Source organism: Neoarius graeffei, chromosome 1 (genome assembly GCF_027579695.1).
Source record: "Neoarius graeffei isolate fNeoGra1 chromosome 1, fNeoGra1.pri, whole genome shotgun sequence".
In the NCBI taxonomy this organism is placed as follows: Eukaryota; Metazoa; Chordata; class Actinopteri; order Siluriformes; family Ariidae; genus Neoarius; species Neoarius graeffei.
Genome location: NC_083569.1, coordinates 62,561,855 through 62,584,532, shown reverse-complemented (window position 1 = coordinate 62,584,532; position 22,678 = coordinate 62,561,855). Strand labels below are relative to the sequence as shown.

At 41.3% G+C, this 22,678-nt stretch overlaps 1 protein-coding gene across 8 annotated transcripts in view; it reads left to right on the top strand.

Annotated features, from left to right (window-relative positions):
* mark2b (MAP/microtubule affinity-regulating kinase 2b) overlaps positions 1 to 22,678 on the top strand; it is a 117,375-nt gene that overhangs the window by 77,846 nt on the left and 16,851 nt on the right. For 7 of the 8 annotated variants that reach the window (XM_060917671.1, XM_060916849.1, XM_060915581.1 and 4 more), the window contains exons 7-15: positions 568 to 624; positions 9,209 to 9,445; positions 9,625 to 9,744; positions 12,164 to 12,263; positions 12,382 to 12,494; positions 12,606 to 12,741; positions 12,840 to 12,979; positions 15,769 to 15,857; positions 18,156 to 18,299. In XM_060917671.1, coding sequence (XP_060773654.1) covers positions 568 to 624; positions 9,209 to 9,445; positions 9,625 to 9,744; positions 12,164 to 12,263; positions 12,382 to 12,494; positions 12,606 to 12,741; positions 12,840 to 12,979; positions 15,769 to 15,857; positions 18,156 to 18,299 — 1,136 coding nt within the window. The remainder of the gene's footprint in view (positions 1 to 567; positions 625 to 9,208; positions 9,446 to 9,624; positions 9,745 to 12,163; positions 12,264 to 12,381; positions 12,495 to 12,605; positions 12,742 to 12,839; positions 12,980 to 15,768; positions 15,858 to 18,155; positions 18,300 to 22,678) is intronic. The other variant, XM_060918209.1, reaches the window with a different exon arrangement.

Here is a 22,678-nt window from a genome sequence, read left to right as displayed (position 1 = left end):
TTTATAAAAACAAGAATTTACTCCAGGTTACAGTGATTTTAACCATGATAAATCCTTCTAACACATGTCTTCTCAAGGATCATTGCTTTAGTTTTTGAATTTTTTCATTTAATTTTTGAAAAACCTCAATGCTGTGACCAAATACAGTCAACTCATCACGTGTAGGATGCAAAGTAGTATGGCTGGAAAAAGTAGCTTGCTGACGTGTGAAAACCGCACACCTGGCAACACTGGTGACTCTGATCTTTTGATGATGTCAGAGACTCATTAGTCTTCATGTTACAAATGTAATGTGGCCACATGTGCTCTAGACCACCTCTGCAAGTGGTTTGAGTCATCAGATAGCACGCCACGTTTCACCTCATTCTAGCGCTGTCCTTTTGTGATCTGATCTCCTGAGACGGATGTTAATCGCAAGTCTGCCCAGATGGAGGTTAATGCATGTCCCCTTAGACACAGCCTACAGACGCTGTACATGGAGGTTAGGTGGAAAAGTGCACAAGTATTGCTTATGTTACTTCTCTCTCTTCTCGCCCTCACACTACTGTTCTCTTTCTTTGTGTCTAGATTGTTTCTGCTGTGCAGTACTGCCACCAGAAGTGCATTGTACACAGGGACCTAAAGGTAACAATACTTGTACCACTGCTGAGAGGGTGGATGGTCTTTTAGTGTTTAAGTGCATGCACTTACACGAGGACAAGAACAGGGCCGTCACTGCATTTCCATTTGTTCCATAAAAGCTCTTATCGTACTTCCATCTGTATGTACGCCTAACCCAGACATGAATTAATCACAACATAAGTGCAGGTATGTGTAAACTTCAATACAGTCTTCTATACACTGCGCTAGTTTCACACATTCTTTGTTACACGCTCACTTGTTCGCGCACACACACTCACGCGCTCTCTAACACGCACACACTTGCTCACATACACACTCTCACTCTCTCTCTCACACTCACATACACACTCTCTCTCACACATTCTCGCTCTCTCTTGCTCTCACACTAACTCACTCACACACTCTCCATTTAAAGCTCAGTAACCCTATACCCAGTTAACACAGTGCACACATACTGTCCACCCATACGCCCACTGTTCCCATGGCGATGCCCTACCCCATTCTTTACTCTTCATTAGTGTATAGGTGCAGAACCCTGTCACTCTGACCTTTGAGCTCTTGAATTAATCTCCATGGTAGCATTATTTTTTAACAGCCTTTGGCAGAACTGATTTCAGTGTTAGATTAAATATGCAGCCCTATATGCATGCTTGTGCACAAGAACTGTCTCGAATTGTACACTCCTGTAATAGTAACTTTCTCACTCAGAATGCTGAGTTATGAGGTTTTAGTCTCATGGACACATGGATGTGGCTCCTGAATGTCGAATGCTTTCATAACTGGGACGTGGATCTTGGCTTATTTTAATATTTAATTACCTGTAAAGGTTAATAAGCAGAGATTTACCTCATGGAAGAAGAAATGGTCTTTGGCCTTTATCTACATATCTACACAAAGTAATGTACAGGAAATAATAATTGAAATGGTAAACATAAGGATAAGTATTAATGCTGATGGCTAAACTTTAAGCATTAATCATTTTACAGGGGAAGCTGGCCATTAGTATAGCCAAAGCATAATCTGTTACTGAATGTGAACTCAGCTTGCCAAGTTAAACGTAGTCATGTGAAAGAATCAGTACATCCCATGGAAATTGTTGACTTTTCTCAACATATTTAAACAAGGAAACACTTCACCCTTTTGATCCAGTGCCAGCAGATAAAGGTGATGAACAAAACAACAAGGAAAATGAACACTCTGTCATTTATTCAACAAAAATACCAGTAGATGTACTATTCTTCTGTGGAGATAGTAAGTATACCCTTGTCTTCAGAAGCTACAACCCCGATTCCAAAAAAGTTGGGACAAAGTACAAATTGTAAATAAAAACGGAATGCAATGATGTGGAAGTTTCAAAATTCCAGATTTTATTCAGAATAGAACATAGATGACATATCAAATGTTTAAACTGAGAAAATGTATCATTTAAAGAGAAAAATTAGGTGATTTTTAAATTTCATGACAGCAACACATCTCAAAGTTGGGACAAGGCCATGTTTACCACTGTGAGACATCCCCTTTTCTCTTTACAACAGTCTGTAAACGTCTGGGGACTGAGGAGACAAGTTGCTCAAGTTTAGGGATAGGAATGTTAACCCATTCTTGTCTAATGTAGGATTCTAGTTGCTCAACTGTCTTAGGTCTTTTTTGTCATATCTTCCGTTTTATGATGCGCCAAATGTTTTCTATGGGTGAAAGATCTGGACTGCAGGCTGGCCAGTTCAGTACCCGGACCCTTCTTCTACGCAGCCATGATGCTGTAATTGATGTGGTTTGGCATTGTCATGTTGGAAAATGCAAGGTCTTCCCTGAAAGAGACGTCGTCTGGATGGGAGCACATGTTGCTCTAGAACCTGGATATACCTTTCAGCATTGATGGTGTCTTTCCAGATGTGTAAGCTGCCCATGCCACACGCACTAATGCAACCCCATACCATCAGAGATGCAGGCTTCTGAACTGAGCACTGATAACAACTTGGGTCGTCCTTCTCCTCTTTAGTCCGAATGACACGGCGTCCCTGATTTCCATAAAGAACTTCAAATTTTGATTCGTCTGACCACAGAACAGTTTTCCACTTTGCCACAATCCATTTTAAATGAGCCTTGGCCCAGAGATGATGTCTGTGCTTCTGGATCATGTTTAGATACGGCTTCTTCTTTGAACTATAGAGTTTTAGCTGGCAACGGCGGATGGCACGGTGAATTGTGTTCACAGATAATGTTCTCTGGAAATATTCCTGAGCCCATTTTGTGTTTTCCAATACAGAAGCATGCCTGTATGTGATGCAGTACCGTCTAAGGGCCTGAAGATCACGGGCACCCAGTATGGTTTTCCGGCCTTGACCCTTACACACAGAGATTCTTCCAGATTCTCTGAATCTTTTGATGATATTATGCACTGGAGATGATGATATGTTCAAACTCTTTGCAATTTTACACTGTCGAACTCCTTTCTGATATTGCTCCACTATTTGTCGGCGCAGAATTAGGGGGATTGGTGATCCTCTTCCCATCTTTACTTCTGAGAGCCGCTGCCACTCCAAGATACTCTTTTTATACCCAGTCATGTTAATGACCTATTGCCAATTGACCTAATGAGTTGCAATTTGGTCCTCCAGCTGTTCCTTTTTTGTACCTTTAACTTTTCCAGCCTCTTATTGCCCCTGTCCCAACTTTTTCGAGATGTGTTGCTGTCATGAAATTTCAAATGAGCCAATATTTGGCATGAAATTTCAAAATGTCTCACTTTCGACATTTGATATGTTGTCTGTGTTCTATTGTGAATACAATATCAGTTTTTGAGATTTGTAAATTATTACATTCCGTTTTATTTACAATTTGTACTTTGTCCCAACTTTTTTGGAATCAGGGTTGTACTATTGCCCCCTTTAACAGAAATAAAATCTTGTTTTTTTTTTTTTTGCACATAATTGTCCACCAGTCCTCTGACATCAGCTTGCTGAAAAATTTTACCACTCCTTCCATGTAAATTTCCTTCAGTTGAAAGATGTTTGAGGGTTTTCTTGCATGTACTACCCTTTTCAAATCTCCCCACAACATTTCAATAGGGTTCAAATATGGGCTTTGATGAGGCCACTCCATAACCCTCCATTTTTTTTTTCTTTTTGAGCCATTGCTTGGTGGATTTGCTCATGTGCTTAGGATCAATATAGATGGATAGGTTGATAGATAAATAAAGTAATCTGTCACGTGCACAATCATTAAAAAAACAGTGCCAGTGAAATGTGTGTAGCAAAACAGCTCTGTGCAGTACTGTGCATAAACCTCTAAAAATATAAAATGTATATAAAATATCTATTCTTGAAAGGTCCACCTCTGGTTTAACTTCTGAACAGATGGCCTCACGTTATCTTCAAGCACTCTCTGATATGATTCAGAATTCAGAGTTGAAACAGTAACTGCAAGCTTCCCAGTCCCTGAGGCAGCGAAGCAATCCCAAACCATAACATTTCCACCACCATGCTTCACAGTCGATATGAGATTCTTCTCTTGAAAAGCCGTCTTTGGTCTGCGTCACACCTTTGATCCATCCACCAGAGCACGTTATTCCAAAAGGCCTGGTCTTTGCCTACATGTTCATTGGCAAGCTGTAGTCTTTGGACAAATCAAAGTCCTTTCCACGCCATGTGACGCATAGGGCAGTGCTGATCTCCGTTTCCGTAGCCCTCGGCCTCTCACCTATTACATAGCTAGAGTTACAGTGGGGGGCGAGTCCTCTGGTAACCGCGAGAGTTTGACTCCCCACTCGCATCTGTATTGCAGCGTGCCTTGCCAGATGGTAGAAGGTACCATTTTTATGATGGTCTTTGGTATGACCCGACTGTGAGTAGAACTCGTGATCTCTCAATCGAGAGGCGGACACGCTAACCACTAGGCCAACTCGCAGTATTCCTTTTTGGACAGCAAAGGCTTTTTCCTGGCACGCCTCCCCTGCAGGTCAAATTTGTCCAATCTCATTCTGATTGGAGATATTTGCACTTTCACACCAACAGTTGCAAGAGTTACCTGCAGATCCAGTTATGAAATTTTGGGGTTTTTGGAGATTTCTTTGAGCATCATGCAGTCTGCTCTTGGGCTGAATTTGCTGGAGCGGCCAGTCCTAGACAAATTGGCGGTCGTTGGAAATCTACTCCACTTGTAGATGATTTTCCTTACGGTGGAATGATTTTATTTCTAATAATTTAGAGATCTTTTTACATCCTTTGCCAGATTCATGGGCACCCACAACCTTTTTTCTGAGGTTCTCAGAGAGCTCTTTTGATCTTGGCATGAGGACACCACACACTTCAATAGCAAAGAGAGCGACAGACCCTAGATGTCAGGTTTAAATAAGACGGGTTCCACCTGCAGGAGGTTTTAGTCAGTGGCACGTTGTCTGGAACACCTGATTCTAATTTTATGGACGTGAAAGTGTGATAAATGTAAGGGTGTACGTACTTTTTTTCTTGACCACTTTTTTTTTTTTTTTAATTTAATTTAAAGGGGAACTAAAGTCATTTTTAAGCTTGCTTTATTTCTTAACGTGTTATTCAATTATGTTTTCGGTTTTAGTAACCTTGTATCGTGACTCGCATTGGCAACTAATTGCAATTAAATATTATACTTATCGGCCTGTTCGGTTTTTACCCATGTTAAATTTAGTTCATTTGGTCCACTTATCCGCGCGATCTTCACGAGACTTGTGCAAGACTTTGAAACATGAAGTGTCAGCCAGGTGTCAGTGCTGCCATTTTGAAAACTGTTTTCCAAACGAAATATTGCACAAAAACGAGCTTAAATGATGATCACTGCCTACTTTTTTCAAACTTTCCTGATTGCTGTCAAAATAAACAAAACTTCCGGCTTCATTACGTCAGCATTCGAAAGAGGGCACGCGCGTCATTTGACAACGTTGGCAGATGTTGGTCACTTTAATTTCCGCTGTACGTTTTACTTCTGTCCTACGATGTCGTCGCACAGGAATGACAACAGGATAAGGACGAGTCCGTCACGCTGGTATTTACATCATTACTGTCGCACAATTAAAATGTGCCAGATCAGGCAGCTGGTGGGTTTTCAAAATAATAAATACACGCATGTATTTTTGTGATAAATACATATTATACTGAGCGTATTTCCCACATAATCCTCACTAAGGTTTCGGACAGGACTACAAAATGGCGTCCACACTATATAGTGCCCTATATAGTGAGTAGGGAGCGATTTCGGACACAGGGAAAACTTCCGGCTTGATTACATCAGCATTCGAAAGAGGGCGCGCGCGTCTTTTGACAACGTTAGCAGATGTTGGTCAGTTTGATTTCCGCTGTACGTTTTATTTCCATCCTATGACGTCTCGCACAGGTCTCAACGAATCTCGTTTACAGCCATCGCTTTGACATATGGACTGATATATTACAGAGCATATTTCATACACTCTTAACTATAGCAGTGACAAAATAGCTATCAAAACTGCATTCCTATATTTAATAAAATGAGAAATAGAATTTTGATGATAAAAAAAAAATTTGCCTTCAGTTCTCCCTTTAAATTATGAAAATGACTATAAAACGTGGGTTTTATGTGTTTGGTGAAGCATATTACCTTTTATCTGTAGGCCCTGTATCAAAGAGAGTGAAGTGTTTGCTTGTTTAAATATGTTGAGAAAAGTCTCTACAATTTCCTTGGGATGTACTTAGTTTGCCACATGACTCTACATTATAAAGCAGCCAGGTTTTCAGGGTGTCACAACAAATAAACGCACACATCATATATATACTAATGTGGAGGGAGGATGTGTGCACACGTGATGACGACATGAGTGAGGGTCTGCTTGATTTTGTGTTTAATTTCTCTCCAGTGCTGTAAAAGTGCAGTCAGTCGCAGGGTTTTTTATAGAAAAAATTAGTATGACGGCGCTCACCATGGCGAGGGAGCGAAGCGGGGGGGGGATGGTGCCGGTTGTCCGTCTCCCCCCCCCCCCCCCCCCGCCGTGCGAAGCCTTTGAAAAATTGAGGCTACAATGAGACATTCTGAGGCTATCTGAGAGGGAAATTGTAACAAATTGTCTGTCAACATTGAAAAAGAAAGAAGTCATCTGTCCCGGATAGTCTTTGGCTTTCTTCCGCTTCGTGCCGCGGGATGACATCTTTAAATGCCCAAGTGTCAACAAAAACAACTCGCGAACTACTTCTGTCAAAAACTCCCGTGCCGGTGGGTGAAAGGTCATTCAGTCTCAAGAAATCTCGCTCTACAAGTCAGCTGACCTTGAATGTAACCCATGTCAAATCTCGCGAGAGCAGCCGCGACAAGTAAACAACTAAACACCATGGCGCCTCAGTCTGGAAAACGCCAATTCGGATTGTTTTTGCACCGTCTGGCGGTGTATCTACCAGGGCTTTGAACCAGAATTTTTTTCCTATTGGTTCGTTCCGAACAGAAACGGAATTTTAACATTTCCGGTTTTGGGTTCCACCATTAAATAGACGTTCCCGAACCGGTTAGAACAAAAAAATTTCGTTCCCGGAACGGTTAATTACGTTCCCTGTCAGCTGTTTAACAAATGGCTATAAAATTATGTCTCTGTCTCATCCAGCTTAAGCCAAATGTAGGCTAATTCTATTACAACCTTCATTAAATAAGACAAGAAATAATTCAAAACAATTATTATTTCAAATGTTGGCGATTTGGATTCTCAGTATGTCTTCCCATCTACACAAACAGAAAAAGTGCCAAAAATGAAAGATAATTCGTTTAGTGTGTTACCAAAGGCTAGTCAGGCCCTATGCATTGATAGGCTAACAGAGGTTAACGTCATTTAATGTTCGCGAGCCTCTCATTAACGTGGACAAATATATTGATATCGTGTTTGAATAACGATAGACTGCAATATTTACCTCTTATTTAAGATGTGGAGACGTGATAGTAGTCCACCCTCCCGCTCTCTCCATTCAGTCAGCGAACGTCACACAGGAAGTGAACCCCAGCGGGTCATAGAAACTTGCGCAGGAGAAGAATGACTTTTTTATTTGTAGGCTACGGAAACTTTGAGGAACAAAATAAAAACCGGTATTAACCGGTTACCATTATTTTTAATAAGCGTTTCTGTTCCGGAGCATAAAAAATAATAAAGTTTCTGGTTTCGTTTCTGTTCCATGTGAAATTAGAAAAAGTTCCCGGTTTTCGTTTTCGTTCCTTGAACCGGTTCAAAGCCCTGGTATCTACTATGACTGGAATATTTTTGGAGTAATTATAACGTATTTGATGATCAGGCACATTGTCACGTGGTGTTGCTGGGATGTTTTGACGGAGAAAAGATCGTTTTGAGAAAGATTGCGTGTTGTGCAGTAGCATATAAGTGCATGGCCTAAGTGTGACTTGGGGTTCAATCGGCATTTCGGTAAGGGGGCGCACGCCGAGAGTAAGGGGGCGTAGCGCCCCTGTTCCCGGTTTAGACGAAAGCCTGAGTCGTGTTCATGTGAGTGTGAGCGAGAGAACACCTTGAATGCTTCATGGAGGGAGTGCAGGCATGTGTGTCATCTGTTGGTCGGTCGGTCGGTGGGTGGACGGACGGGTGTGCATGTGTAACGTGTAAGTTAGTTGATGTCAGCCCGCTAATATTTAACCATGCCAGCCAAGCCCAGTTAGCACCCTGCATCTGTTGCTAGGCAATACGGACTTCCAACTTGGCGAAAGTTGGTGGATAAGCGTTTGAGTGGCAGCACCGAGAGTGCTCATGCATTTCAACACCACCCCACACATGCATACACGGACACATGCGTCGACACAGATGAGAGGCCTTATAAAAGTCTATTTGAAGCAACCAGGATGTGGAGTGGAGAAAAGCAGACAAAGATCTATAGGTTGTTTCTGTGTTCCATTTTAGTTTTAGACTGCGTTCTATTTTAGTTTCCTCGCTGATTTAGCTGGCTCATCCTCACCTAGTAGAGGAGGATAAATATATAGCGACGATATAATGGCGCAATATGTGAAGACGTTTTCCTGATTCATGATGGCTCTCCTAATGTATAACTTGACTGAAATTTTCCATACGCAATATCACAGGAAAACTATTTTTTGAAAATTTAAGTTCAGACTTTTTTTTAATCCAACGTTTTACAAATTATAACTATTTAATGGGGGGGGTAAGTCTGTGTGCAATAAAATGGTTAAAAAAAATTTAACAACATCTGATCAATAACTTGCTCCAGTGAGTAACAATGGAGTTATAAATCTCTGGCCTCAAGCGTGTCATGAAGATTATATATTGACCGACTGGAACCAGCAAGCAAGATTTGACAACTTTGTTTGTCTCTCTTTTAGTATAGTACTTTTCAATATTTTAAAACTTTCTGAACATGCATAGTGTGAGGAGTTGTCTCAGTAGGAGCTAGGAGGGCGCCCTTCCCTCTCCCCCCTCAAGTGGCACTTGTGCTCTTTTGGTTCAAAGGCTGATATCGTATCCCAAGCCTAGCAATGTTTTTATATTTTACCCTTGAACACCCTTCACCTGCATCTACCACAGGTTTGTGAGTTCAATATCTCCCCATATTTTTTTTTTCTCTCTCCTTCCTCCTCTGCCCAACAGGCTGAAAACCTTTTGTTAGATGCAGATATGAACATTAAGATAGCAGACTTTGGTTTCAGCAACGAGTTTACAGTGGGAAATAAGCTGGATACATTCTGCGGCAGCCCTCCCTACGCCGCCCCTGAGCTCTTTCAAGGCAAAAAGTACGACGGGCCCGAGGTGGATGTCTGGAGCTTGGGGGTCATTCTCTACACACTGGTCAGCGGCTCCCTGCCGTTTGACGGACAAAATTTGAAGGTAAGAGGGAGGGTAAAGTAGGTGTGAGGGGTTGCAGAGAGTTTTAGATTGACTGACTGTTTGATGACAAACCTTGTCTGTTCTTCGTTTCATACTTTCTGACTTGGAGCCGATATGCCTGACTCTCTCTCTCTCTCTCTCTCTCTCTCTCTCTCTCTCTCTCTCTCACCCTCCCACAGGAGCTTAGAGAGCGTGTGTTGAGGGGGAAGTACAGGATTCCCTTCTATATGTCGACAGACTGCGAGAATCTACTGAAGAAATTCCTTATTCTCAACCCAACCAAAAGAGGCAGTCTAGAGGTGCTTTATTAAAACACATTTTAAGTGCTTTATCTAGTTCTACATTTAAAAGAAAAAAAAAAGGAAACGCACGATGGAATCCGACACCTCAGCACATTTTTATTACCTTAATGCCGCTATACTCTTTTGCTAATAAACCCATCAATGTCAAACTGTGAGTTTTAGGACGGCATCTTTATTATATTAAATTTTGCTCCTAAACAGATTTAAATCCTATCGATCTCAATGTGATCATTATACATCACTGAACCTGAACACTTCAGTATCTTTAATAAACAGAGAACATTATCTTTCCACAACTGTGCATCAGTTAGCCATTAGAGTAATTGGGCAAATCTGATCCTCATTCTTTAGTGTGGCTGGTTAAAACCTGTAAAGCTGTGGAACGGTGTGTAACAGTAGTATAACTCTCCCAGATCAACTGTTTTTGTTTGTTTTTAATGACATCATTGGAAAATTCAGCCATCTTTACCCTGTAATTGCAATAGACTAATTTCTATATTAATAGGCGTTGCTAATGAAGAAATCTAGTTTGTTTGCGAGCTCTGGGTCTTGTATTATTCTTTAAATAGATGCGATATTTGGGTATATGATAAATGCTTGACCAGCTATGGATTTGGCTTTTAATGAGCTTCTGCTCATACTGTGTATTGGCCTTCCAGAAGGCCTCAGCTGTCATTTTTAAACTTGCTTTATTTCTTAATTAACGTGCTATTCAATTATGTTTTTGGTTTTATTAACCTTATATCGTGACTCGTATCGGCATATATTACACTTATCGGCCTTTAGCCGTGTTGAATGTAGTTCGTTTGGTCCACGGCAGGCGTCGCTTATCCGCGCGATCTTCACGAGACTTGTGCGAGACTTCATTTTGAAAACTGGCCAGCTCGCCATATCATTCCAATTTGGATTAATTTCGAGATTGGCCAGCTTCAGCAGTGATGGAGATTATCCCATACGACTTCGAACCAACGTGGAGTAGAGAAGAGTAGAGGGCGCACGCGTCATTTGACAACGTTGGCAGATGTTGGTCACTTTGATTTCCGCTGTACGTTTTACTTCCGTCCTACGATGTCGTCGCACAGGAAAGACGACAGGATAAGGACGAGTCCGTCACGCTGGTATTTACGTCATTACTGTCGCACAATTAAAACAAGCCAGATCAGGCGGCTGGTGGGTTTCCAAAATAATCAATACATATTATACTGAGCGCATTTCCCACATAATCCTCACTAAGGTTTCGGACAGCACTACAAAATAGCGTCCACACTATCTAGTGCCCTATATAGTGAGTAGGGAGTGATTTCGGACACACGGAAAACTTCCGGCTTGATTACGTCAGCATTCGAAAGAGGGCACGTGCATCTTTTTGACAACGTTGACAGATGTTGGTCACTTTGATTTCCGCTGTACGTTTTACTTTCGTCCGACGATGTCTCGCACAGGTCTCAACGAATCTCGTTTACGGCCATTGCTTTGACTTATGGACTGATATATTACAGAGCATATTTCAAACACTCATAACTTGCTATAGCAGTGACAAAATAGCTATCAAAACTGCATTCCTGTATTTAATAAAATGAGAGAGAATTTTGATGATAAAGTTTTGCCTTCAGTTCCCCTTTAATGCCACAAATCCAGAAGTCTGTGCATAACTACTGTGTAAGAACCTGTCGATGCAAATTGTGGGATTTAGCAAAACATGTTTTGCTTAGATTTGTGTGTATATTTGTGACACGTCACTGCTGCAAGGAGCATTTTCTCATAGGCCTCAGAGATTTTACTACTTTCGGAAGTTGGAGATGCTGCTACCTGGCATGGATTTTACAGTGTTAAAGCACAATGAGATGCCTTTTAATTCCCAGTTCCTGATCACGAATTAAAGCCCAGTGTGTGCTGCATCCTGCTCAAAACTTAGGCGTAATGGCAGCAAAGTCATCTGTTCTAAAAGCCTGTATTCTCATGCATGTCTAAGTTTTTGCTACTGTCTGTTACTACCTCCACTGGCACTGATGCATCCTTCACACAAGACATTTTACACAGTCAGTTTGATGAGTTACTTTATTAGTTATTTTTGTCCGTTTCGTTAATAAAGCGTAAGAGCCCATACTAACGGAGAATGGTTTAACTGAAATAAAGCATTTTTAAACTTGCTTTATTTCTTAATTAATGTGTTATTCAATTACGTTTTTGGTTTTATTAACCTTATATCGTGACTCGTATCGGCATATTATATTACGCTTATCGGCCTTTAGCCATGTTGAATGTAGTTCGTTTGGTCCACGGCAGGCAAGTTTATAACGGCACAAAACTGTCAAAGATTCCTCTGTATTATATAATTGTTAATCACAGTATGTTTTCTCTCTCTCTCTCTCTCTCTCTCTCTCTCTCTCTCTCTCCTGCACATTGTTCTCAGCAGCAGATCATGAAAGACCGTTGGATGAATGTGGGTCATGAGGAGGAGGAATTAAAACCCTACATAGAGCCCCAGCCTGACTATAAGGACCCCAAGAGAACAGGTAGGGTTGTCTGTGCATGAGAGAGTGATGGAAACCGAGAAATGCAAGAAACGTAACCCAATCTGTATAAGGTATCCATGTATAGACTTGTTAGTAACGTACATCTTATTTCGCATAGATATAATGCTCCAAATGGGCTACACACAAGAGGAAATTCAAGATTCACTTGTAAAACAAACATATGATGAGATTATGGCGACTTACCTGCTACTTGACTATAAGAACTCTGAGGTACACCAGTGCATAAAAACTCTTCAGCTACTAGCATACACACGCACACATGCTGTTTACGCTCCTGTTTTAACTGGTCTCTAAAATATCTCTAATATTTTGATGATTCAGCTTGACGAGGGCGTCAACATGTTGATCAAACTGCGACCAGGAAGTGACCTCACAAACAGTAATGCACCTTCTCCACCTCATAAGGTACAACGCAGCGTGTCGTCTACTCAGAAACCGCGAAGGCCCACAGATCAGGGTGAGTTCTGGAAATAGTAATTATCTCGTAAGGCCACTAAACTCTTAATTTAGTCCCACCTCGTGAGGTTTCTTTTCTTTCTGTCTACATTTTTCTAGTCACGTACTCTAAAAGGCCTCAGGGGGATAACAAGTACACAGCTGACGATTCTGGGCGGAAAGGGTCCAGTAGCTCGACCAAAGTGCCACCCAGCCCCATCATCCCAGGAGACAGCAAAAAGAGCTCCACGCCCTCCACTGTAAGTGTTCGCGCATGTGTGTATGAGGCACAACAAAGAGCGTGATGACTTTTTTCTTTCTGAATAGCTGTCCATTTTAACCAAAAAACTGACAATGTGTTTGTAAGGTTTAGTTTGCATGTCAAATTCACTAGATTTCATCTTGACGTTACCTGTTTTGTCTTGCTTATGCTACTCAACGTCCATAAAAACGAAAACTTGCCTTTACACATGAATAATTCACACACATCCAAAAATGGCTTCCTATTCACTGTATATGCTCACCACAAAGGGTATAACAATTTCCTTACATACTGCACTATATACCTATAAAAATACCTGTTGTGATTCAGTTCCAGAAATGCCTGTTGGAAATGTACTATCTACATGTAACGTTGCTTTGTTTCTTGGATATTGAATTAGTAAATTCTAAGTATTTTAAAAATACTTTGACAAATTATGCCATAAATTACATTTTACAGGCATTTATTAACAACTCTTTTCCTACATCATGTGACACACGGGTTATTTGGCCAGAAAAGTTTTTAAAAATAAATACATTTCAGTAGACTGACTTTTAGCTGTTCAGTGCATGCATATTATGAAATTTCAATTAGTATTCAAACAGTGAAATTTGTTGTTAGACCGCCGCTCCAAGGGGGGGTAGGTATAGTGGTTTACACCTCTCCGTCCGTCTGTATGAAACACCCTTTTTCTCAGCAACCACAAATCATAGCCACTTGGTACCAAACTTCAGCTTGGGGTTCTATACCGTGTATACCATTTTCTGGTCTGTCGCACATCAACTTCCTGTTTACTGATAATGTATTAGGGTCTGTCTCAGAAACTGGGTACTGTGGGGGTAGCCCACTAAATATACTCTGTCAATAAACTATCCGGTTTTGAATGGTGGTGTTGGGTTTAATTTGAAATAAAATGATGAAAGAAATAATACCGATAAAACTAAATCTTTGATGTGAATATTCAGAATTTACCCAAAATTCTGCAAATTTGTGGAAAAATGGCGGCTTGATCTGGGACATGATAAATGGTTGACTGCATCGCATTCCCTTAAAAAGCTTGTAGTCCACTGAAAAGTCTACAGTTATCACTAATTGTATTTTAAGTTGTAACTTTATACACCTAAGGATTGGTGCGCTCACAGAATAATCATAACCGTAATAAAACATCATGCAAAATATTTGATCTCCGTCGTAACTCCATTTTCCGCATACCCAAAACCAATACGATCGCTTGTTTTGATCTAAACGGAAAGCCTCGGGGTCAAGGTCACGACTTCACCAAAAGTAGTAACTTAAAATCACTACGCCATATAAAAATTGTTATAAAGCTGCGATTTTGTTTTTTAAAACGAAAGCTGAAAGTTAGGTATAGAATATGTTTCTTACAGAATGTGTTATGATGGTAGCTGGTCTTGTCTGAATTTCTGAGCTATAAAATGAGTCGTGGTCTATTTTTTACCGTCGCGTGTTATTTGTGTGCGGGGAAGGACACACATTAACAATCTGCATGTGTAGAATGGAATTTTCCACTCCAGCAGTTAGAAGTTGATCGTGCTTCCATTTGCGGTCTCTCTGTTACGCGGGTGATCTGTTCGGACGTTATCACTGAAAAGGTGAGTTTTGACTGTTTTATTTTTTAGTCTTGCAGTATAAGGCAATAGAATGTTTATTTTTCATCTTACTTTCATATTTCGTAGTGTTTGCATATTTTTGGCCAATGTTTTGCAACCATGGTCAATTCAGATCGAACTTGTGATAGAATCTCCGGCCAGTCATTTTGCCCCGCCCCCGCCTCGCGCTCCGTCCGGTGCGGTAGTGATGTCCCGTTGCTCGCGCGCCGCAGCAGAGACCCGCGCGACCTTCAGCCGGTACAGTCGCTGTTCTTTTACCAGCGCCGTTATTCTCATCTTTCCGGTGTGTTCTTGATTTTTCATTGTGTCCTATTTCGCCGTATCAAATACCCAATATGTATCATATTATTCATATTTAAGTGAATAATCAATTAAGTTGTCATAACTTGGCATTTTTAACCCAAGCAATCAAAAAGAGGAAATTTATTCAGTATTTTCACTCATCTGTGAAGGAGGGGCTTTAATTCTTCATGATGTAGTTATTTTATCTGTAAATCAATTTCACAAAAGGATTTGAGTTGTAATAAAAGAAATGTTCCACAGTGGAGGCCAGATAAAGCAAGATGCTGTCTTTATTCTTGTTAAACATGACAACAGAAACATTGAGTGTTAGGTAAATGCAAAAAAATAGTAAAATTAGAAAATTTATTTTTTGACCATAATGTCCCAAATGAGAGACCAGTTTCTGAGACGGACCCATGTACAAAACGTATAGGGCGGATTTACAAAATTTTTGTAATACTTTTCTCAGCAACTACAAATCACAACTGCTTGATATTTATTAGTATCAAGCTTCAGCTTGGGGTTCGATACCGTGTATCCCGTTTTCAGGTCTGTCGCACATCGACTTTCTATTTACCAACTGAATGTGTTTGCGAAATATACTGTATAGGGTGGATTTTGGCGCTATTCCAAAATGACACTTTCCCAGGATGCTGTTTGAAATCCCTGGGGAGAACACGGCTCTTTATTTACTTGTTTCAGGGTTAATTGTTTGTTGAAGTCAACATTCATAATAAGTGTCCTATTCCTTCGATCGCTTGCGTTCTGGTATAAGCGAGAGCGGGGGGATACGCAAGTGAGTTGATCTTGTTTTGCCAGCCCTAAATGTGTAGCAGCTGATTGCTAATCTTGATTTTGGTGCATGATCCTACAGAACAGTATCCTCTCCACGGGAACAAGCCGCAGCAGAAACTCTCCACTGGCAGACAGAGCCTTGCTGGGAGTCCAGAATGGCAAGGACAGGTACACACGGCTGCACACACAACCTTAGAACGTGAGAAAAAAGAAATGTTTGAGTCAAACAATGTGAGCCAAAAATTGCGTGTGTGTACATAGACAGGTATTGTATGAATTCTGCTCCCTGTGAATCGAATGACTGAATAGTTGATTTTCCATTTTCTCTCAGTTAATTTTTCTCTGATAGAAACACACACTCGCATGCACGTTATGCTCCTCTATCCTGTCTGTATGCTAAACTTGGTTACCTATTAGTTACGAAACTTGCTTGTTTGGCCTAGACTGGCCTTGACTCACCAGTGGGTAACCAACCAGCGTTCCTGGGTTTGGCTGTCACTGTTTTATCAAAGTTTCAGGAAAAATGAATCATGCTTCCATACCTATATACATGCTATACCTCTCTCGCCACAATACCTCGCCTTTCTGAGAACACTTGCCCCAGTTTCCTTGATCCCCAGTCTTCCTCACCATTCCCTCTTTTGATGGAGCCCAACACATCGATTTTTAATTCATCCCAGTCATCGCTATGACTTGAACCTCGACATGTATACAGTATACATGCTTTATAGCTTGGCCTTTAATGTGCTGTATGTCTTCAGTGTCTATCATAATGATGTGTATGTCGTTCATGTCCTAATGCAGGGGTTTTCAAAGTGTGGGAGAGTCAGCCCCCCCCCCAGAGAGCAAATAAACAGCGCCCCCCCCCCCCCCCCCCCCCTTGCAATTTTTGTTGTTGCTATACTTAATGTTCCATTCGTATTTACAAAAAAAAAAAGGTTGTTGTACACATTTTTATTTTTTTCTTTTACACATTTTAAAAATCTGTGTTTTTTTTTTCAAACATCTTGTTTTACACATTTTAAACATCTCATAGCATCGTTAGCTAGCACCTCTTGGCAGACAACACACTGTGGCAGTGGAGCATCTTCAGATCCAGTCCATGAAAATCCTTAAAAACTTTAAATAATCGTGGTCAAACTTCCTTCTTTTTTTGCTTGGCCCAGACTCTGTCTCCTCACTCACTGTAGCTTTAGGTATGAAAAATCGATCCATTTTTGTCTGGCAAAGGCTAGCTGAAGTTCGCTAAATGTCCGCAATAGTAACTTATTCTGGTTTATTTTTCCTCACGTTGCGCCCCCCCTGAAGAACTCTGGCGCCCCCTAGGAGAGGTGCTCCCCGCACTTTGAAAAGCCCTGTCCTCATGCATATGTGGACATTTAGGGACATATTACAGTGCCTGCTGCACATTGCAATCAAATGTGAGCAAAGATGTGTCAAAATGTATGGCATCGGGCAGGATATCCTAAAAGCGATATCATGCATAAAACACATTCTTGTAGTTTTTGAGTCACATATACATGCCCCAATAAAGTCAAGGTGAGCCATTTGTCTTGAGTATTGAAGCAGCTCTTCCTTATTTGAAGACTCGTTGATTTCTCTGTGCAGAAAGCACTGTTTCTGTGTGCCCTTAGCAGTGCGAGTGCTCATTCGAATGCTTGAAACAAATGCACTATGGTGATATAAATGTTACTTACCATAGGTACTGTGATCAGAGTGCTTGCGTTGGAAATTGTCTATCCTCTTGTGCATTTTCAAACTATTATTTCGTGCTCTGCTGTGTTTTGATTTGGTTTTTGATGACTACTCTCTTAGCTACACTTTCCTGCATCTGTCTCATTCTCTCCTCAGTCTTTCTCTAGTCGTCGCTCGCTCACTCACTCATTCTTTGCTCAGGCATTTTCAGAAGCTCTGTGAGTGTTGTGCCTTATCTTTCGCTTTCTCTCTAGTCTGTCTTTGCACACATTTTTGGTTTCCTCGTGTATCTTATGTTTACAAGGATTAGCAAAGCTTGTGATGGAAAAAGGCACCATACAAATTGTGCAATTTCTGTAGTTGACCTGTAATAAGCTTAGTCTCTGTGTTCTGATCTTCTCAGTAAGGTAATAATACGTTTTTTCTCAGCAAGCGCTGCTAATCCGTGTGTGTGCGTGCTTCTTTCTGCTTCTTTCCCGCCTCATCAGCGCTCTTTGACCTCTCTCTCTCTCGTACCAGTCTGCACCGTCTCCGTATATACTCAATGCCCAAACTCACACTCTCCTTTGTGCTCTTTCTTTGTGTCCTCTGGGTGCTGTCGCTCTCTGTCACTCCCTTTCTCCCCGTCCCTATCTCCCCATTGTCGGATAATTATGCCTTCTAATAAAGTCCTCTTTCCTTCCTCAACACGTATACGGCCATGACTGTGTGTGTGATGGTGTGTGCTCGTGTACGGTGCCTGCCACTGCCGTACGTTCTCACCACCATCAGCCTGAACATACCCGGGTCCCGCGCCTCCACGGCCTCGGCCGGTGCCGTACTCACATCCTCCTCGTCCTCACGCTCCCGTCATCACAAGTCCATGTCCTCCTCAGCCCACCCATGCCCCGCTGACCTGCACGCACACCAGCACAGGCAAGTTCATACCGAGCCACACGCACTGAGAAGCAGCCTTTACTTTTTGCATTGAACAAAGTGAGGGGGAGGGGAATGCTCAGTGAAGGACTCGCACAAAGACCTTGCTGACTGAAGAAAGGAAAGCTTGTCAGGAAGGCCTGTAAACGCCTTATATAACAAACATTGATGGTGTAATATGGTTTTCAAAGGGGGGGGGTTTGCCATGGGTATGCAATATTTTTTTTGTTTTTTAAAAATAATTGTACGTGGTAGATATCACAACTCACCATTATCAAAGCTGATTTTTATTAGTCTGTTTGACTCATCTGTATTGAATACAAATTTAAATAACTCAAAAACTAGCGGTCCTATAAATTGTTTCCAATAATATAATTGTATATTTCTGATCAGAAATCATTGCTCTTGCGGATTTTCAAATACTTTGTGAAGGAGTAAATGGAGATTTGAGGTTACAGGAGAGGGTTATGATGATGATGATACTTGAACCAAAAGAACAGCAATATTGATGGTCCGTTCCTCCAATTTCTCACCAGTCCTTTAGACCTTTTTTCTTTTTTTTTTTTAAATCCCCCGCTGGCTGAAGGGCCCAAATGGGGATTATGTCGTGGCGATTTACGTCTGTCTGTCCATCCATCCGTCCCGGGAAGGGTGGCCACATTCTGAAATCAACTCCTCTCTCAGTTTTTGGAGGAATTTCACCAAACTTGGCAAAAGGCATTGTTATATGTCGGTAGTACGCATTTTGTTCAATTCGGTCACATTTTACCAGAGTTACAGCCCTTGATTAACAACCTTGTACTTTCACAATTTCATGAATGTGTGTTTTCCTTCTGACATCAACTCCTCTCACAATTTTTGGACGAATTTCTCGAAGCTTGCCAAAAGGCCTTGTTATATGACGGTAATACGCATATTGCGATTTAATTTTGTGAAAATTTTACCAGAGTTTTGAGCCTTGATTTAAATATCTTGGACAATTTCATGAGGGTGTGCGTTCTTCAGAAATCAACTGCTCTCTCAATTTGTGGAGGAATTTCACCAAACTTGGCAAAAGGGTTGGTACAGTATATGACAGTTGTACGCATATTGAAATTTCGTTTAATTTGGGCAAATTTTACCAGAGTTATGCCCTTGATTATTAACAAACTTGTACTTTGGCAATTTCATGAAGGTTTGCTTGCTTTCTGAAATCAACTTCCCTCACAATTTTTGGACAAATTTCTCAAAGCTTGGCAAAAGGCCTTGTTATATGACGGTAATACACACATTGCGATTTAATTTCATTTGTGAAAATTTTACCAGAGTTTTGACCCTCAATGAAATAACCTTGTACTTTGACAATTTCATGAGGGTGTACGTTCTTCTGAAATCAACTCCTCTCACAATTTTTGGAGGAATTTCACCAAACTTGACGGGATTCTTTGTAATGTGTCAGTAATACGCATATTGCAATGTCGTTCTGTTCAGTCGCGTTTTACCAGAGTTATGGCAGAGTTGCCAGCGGGGGATATTGTGCTCTCGGAGCACTCTTGTTTTAAATTATTTTCCAACTCTCCAGTTGTTCTGGCATTGTCTCCTGCCAGCAACACGAGCTACGTGTTTACTTAACATATGTGCAGCTACATAAGAGAACATTTCCTAACCAGCCTTTAACCTGTTGTGATGGGTTCAGAGCACTGTGTACACGTCGCTCATAGATGACACCAGCATGACCATCACATGGTGAAACATTCATTATTTCACCCACAAAACCACATCATGTACACTCACACTTTGTACTTGTTTCTCCAGTTTCATAAACTATAGTGTTGGGAACGAATTGTTAGCATTAGCCTGGTAGCTTGTATGTGTGACAAGGAGCGAATGGCTGATCTAAAAAGCCTGCTCTGATGCATGCAGTGGAATCCGCCTCTTCCACATGAGGTCTGGGACAAGTGAAGGTGCCTCTGCCCTGCCTTATAGCTGCTCTCTAGTTCTGCTCTCTATCTATACTCTACTTATTTTTCTGGGTACTAATCCTTCTACGAAGTGTATAATGGAGAACATTGTTGTGGTTTAAGGTCTGTGGAAAAGCTCTGCTTTGGGTTTCATCCAATCAGTTAAAGGTAACTTGGTTAGCATTGCTTAAACCTTCCCTTTGGGAAATAGTGTGTATCCATTTCTACTGATTATACAAACACTTGGTAATTTTATTGTGTGTGTTATTGTCTTCGTGCATTTTGAGCGTTTTTTTAGTTCTAAAATTTAGAAACTTCATGCAGATCAGTTTTTAAATGACAGACCCTTAAACTTATGCATGTATAGCCCCCATTAATAATATTGAAATTGCAAGGCCGATTCTTTTATTTTTGTTATACCCGGAAGACATTTGGGTTGGAGAGCAAAAGATGAATATGAAAAAAAAAAAGATCAGAATTTCAACTTTTATTTCCTGATATTTAAATCTAGACCTTTTTTTTTTTTTTAAACTTGGAACACGGATTTTTTTTTAACTCATCTATTTTTCAAGTGATCAAAAAATATTGGAATAGATGTTTCTTGTTGCGCAGGTGTGCCATATTAGATTGACCGTTTAAAAAATTAATAACGGAGTGTCCGAAATCGCTCCCTACTCACTATATAGGGCACTATATAGTGGGGACGCCATTTTGTAGTGCTGTCTGAAACCTCAGTGAAGATTATTTACACCCTATATAGTGCACTCAGTGTCCCACAATGCATCATGAAAAGTAGCATACCAAGATGGTCACGAACCAAGCAATATATCCCATCATGCAATGTGGTCATGCTGAAAGAAATCAAATTAAGTCTCAAATTTGATTTAATAGACTGCAGCGGCAAAGAAGAAAGTATTCAGCCTTGATTTAAAAAAAACTGAAAGATGCAGGTAGTTTGTATTGATTAATGTGGGAAATACGCTCAGTATAATATGGATTTATCACAAAAATACACACATGTATTTATTATTTTGAAAACCCACGAGCTGGCTGATCTGGCACGTTTTAATTGTGCGACAGTAATGACCTAAATAACGGCGCGACGGACCTAGTGTCCGAAAGTGTTTGTTTTTTCATTTTATCAATGAGCTCACTATATAAGACCAGCACAGTGGCAGAGAACTCCGCAAGATTGGGCCTGAACATCCACCGGGGAAAGAGCAAGGTGCTGAAAGTGAATGCTGCCAGCGGAACCCCCATCACGCTTGAAGGCGAGGCGCTAGAAGAGGTGGAAAGCTTCACCTACCTTGGCAGCATTGTCGACAAGCAGGGAGGGACTGGCGCCGACGTGAAGATCAGGATCGGCAAGGCCAGGGCAGCATTTCTCCAGCTAAAGAACGTCTGGGCATCCAGAGATCTGTCAGTCAGTACCAAGATCCGGCTGTTCAACACAAACATAAAACCAGTACTCCTCTATGGAGCAGAGACCTGGAGGACCACAGTGACGACCACCAAGAAAATCCAGACGTTCATCAACAACTGTCTGAGAAAGATCCTCAGGATACGCTGGCCTGACACCATCAGCAACGAGGAGCTGTGGCAGCGGACTAAGCAAAAGTCTGCAGAAGTGGAGATCCAACAACGCCGCTGGAGATGGATAGGCCACACTCTACGCAAGCCAGCCAACAACACCACAAGGCAAGCCCTCAGATGGAACCCCCAGGGAAAAAGGAGGAGAGGCCGGCCGAGAAACACCTGGCGTTGCGACCTTGAGACCGACGCAAAGAAACTGGGCCACACCTGGGGACGGCTGGAGAGACTCACCCAGGACAGGGACAGCTGGAGAGACCTTGTTGGCGGCCTATGCCCCAGGAGGGGTGAGAGGCATAAGTAAGTCACTATATAGTCCTCTATATAGTAATTCCCTATATAGGGAGCAGGGAGTAGTGAACGAGTGAGTGATTTCAGACACAGGGTCTGAATATCTGCTCTTGATTTGAACTTTGGATTTCACCCGTGAAGACTGCATTTGTTGTTAAAAAGGATAAATCAACATGATGACCTGAGAGCTGTTTGTGGGAGAAAAGCATGCCATTTTAAAGCTGCGAAAATATGGAAAATCTGTCCAAGCCATTGCACAAGCACTGGGAAGAGCCAGTACAACAATTTGGTATGTGCCAAAAAAGAAAGAATCCAGTGATGTACTAACAACCAGATGACAAACAGGTCAGCCAAGGAGAACAGCAGATTATGTCAAACTTTGTGAGAACTGTGAAGAAAAACCCCAAAACAAGTCCGTGATGACATCAATCCCTACAGCATAGTGCCGAAGGTATTGCAATCCACCCTTCAGGGAAGACTTTGGGGGCAAGGTCAAGGTTTTTGTGGCTACTGCTTCATATAGAGGCGGTAGCCACTATGTCATCGTGCTGTAAGAAT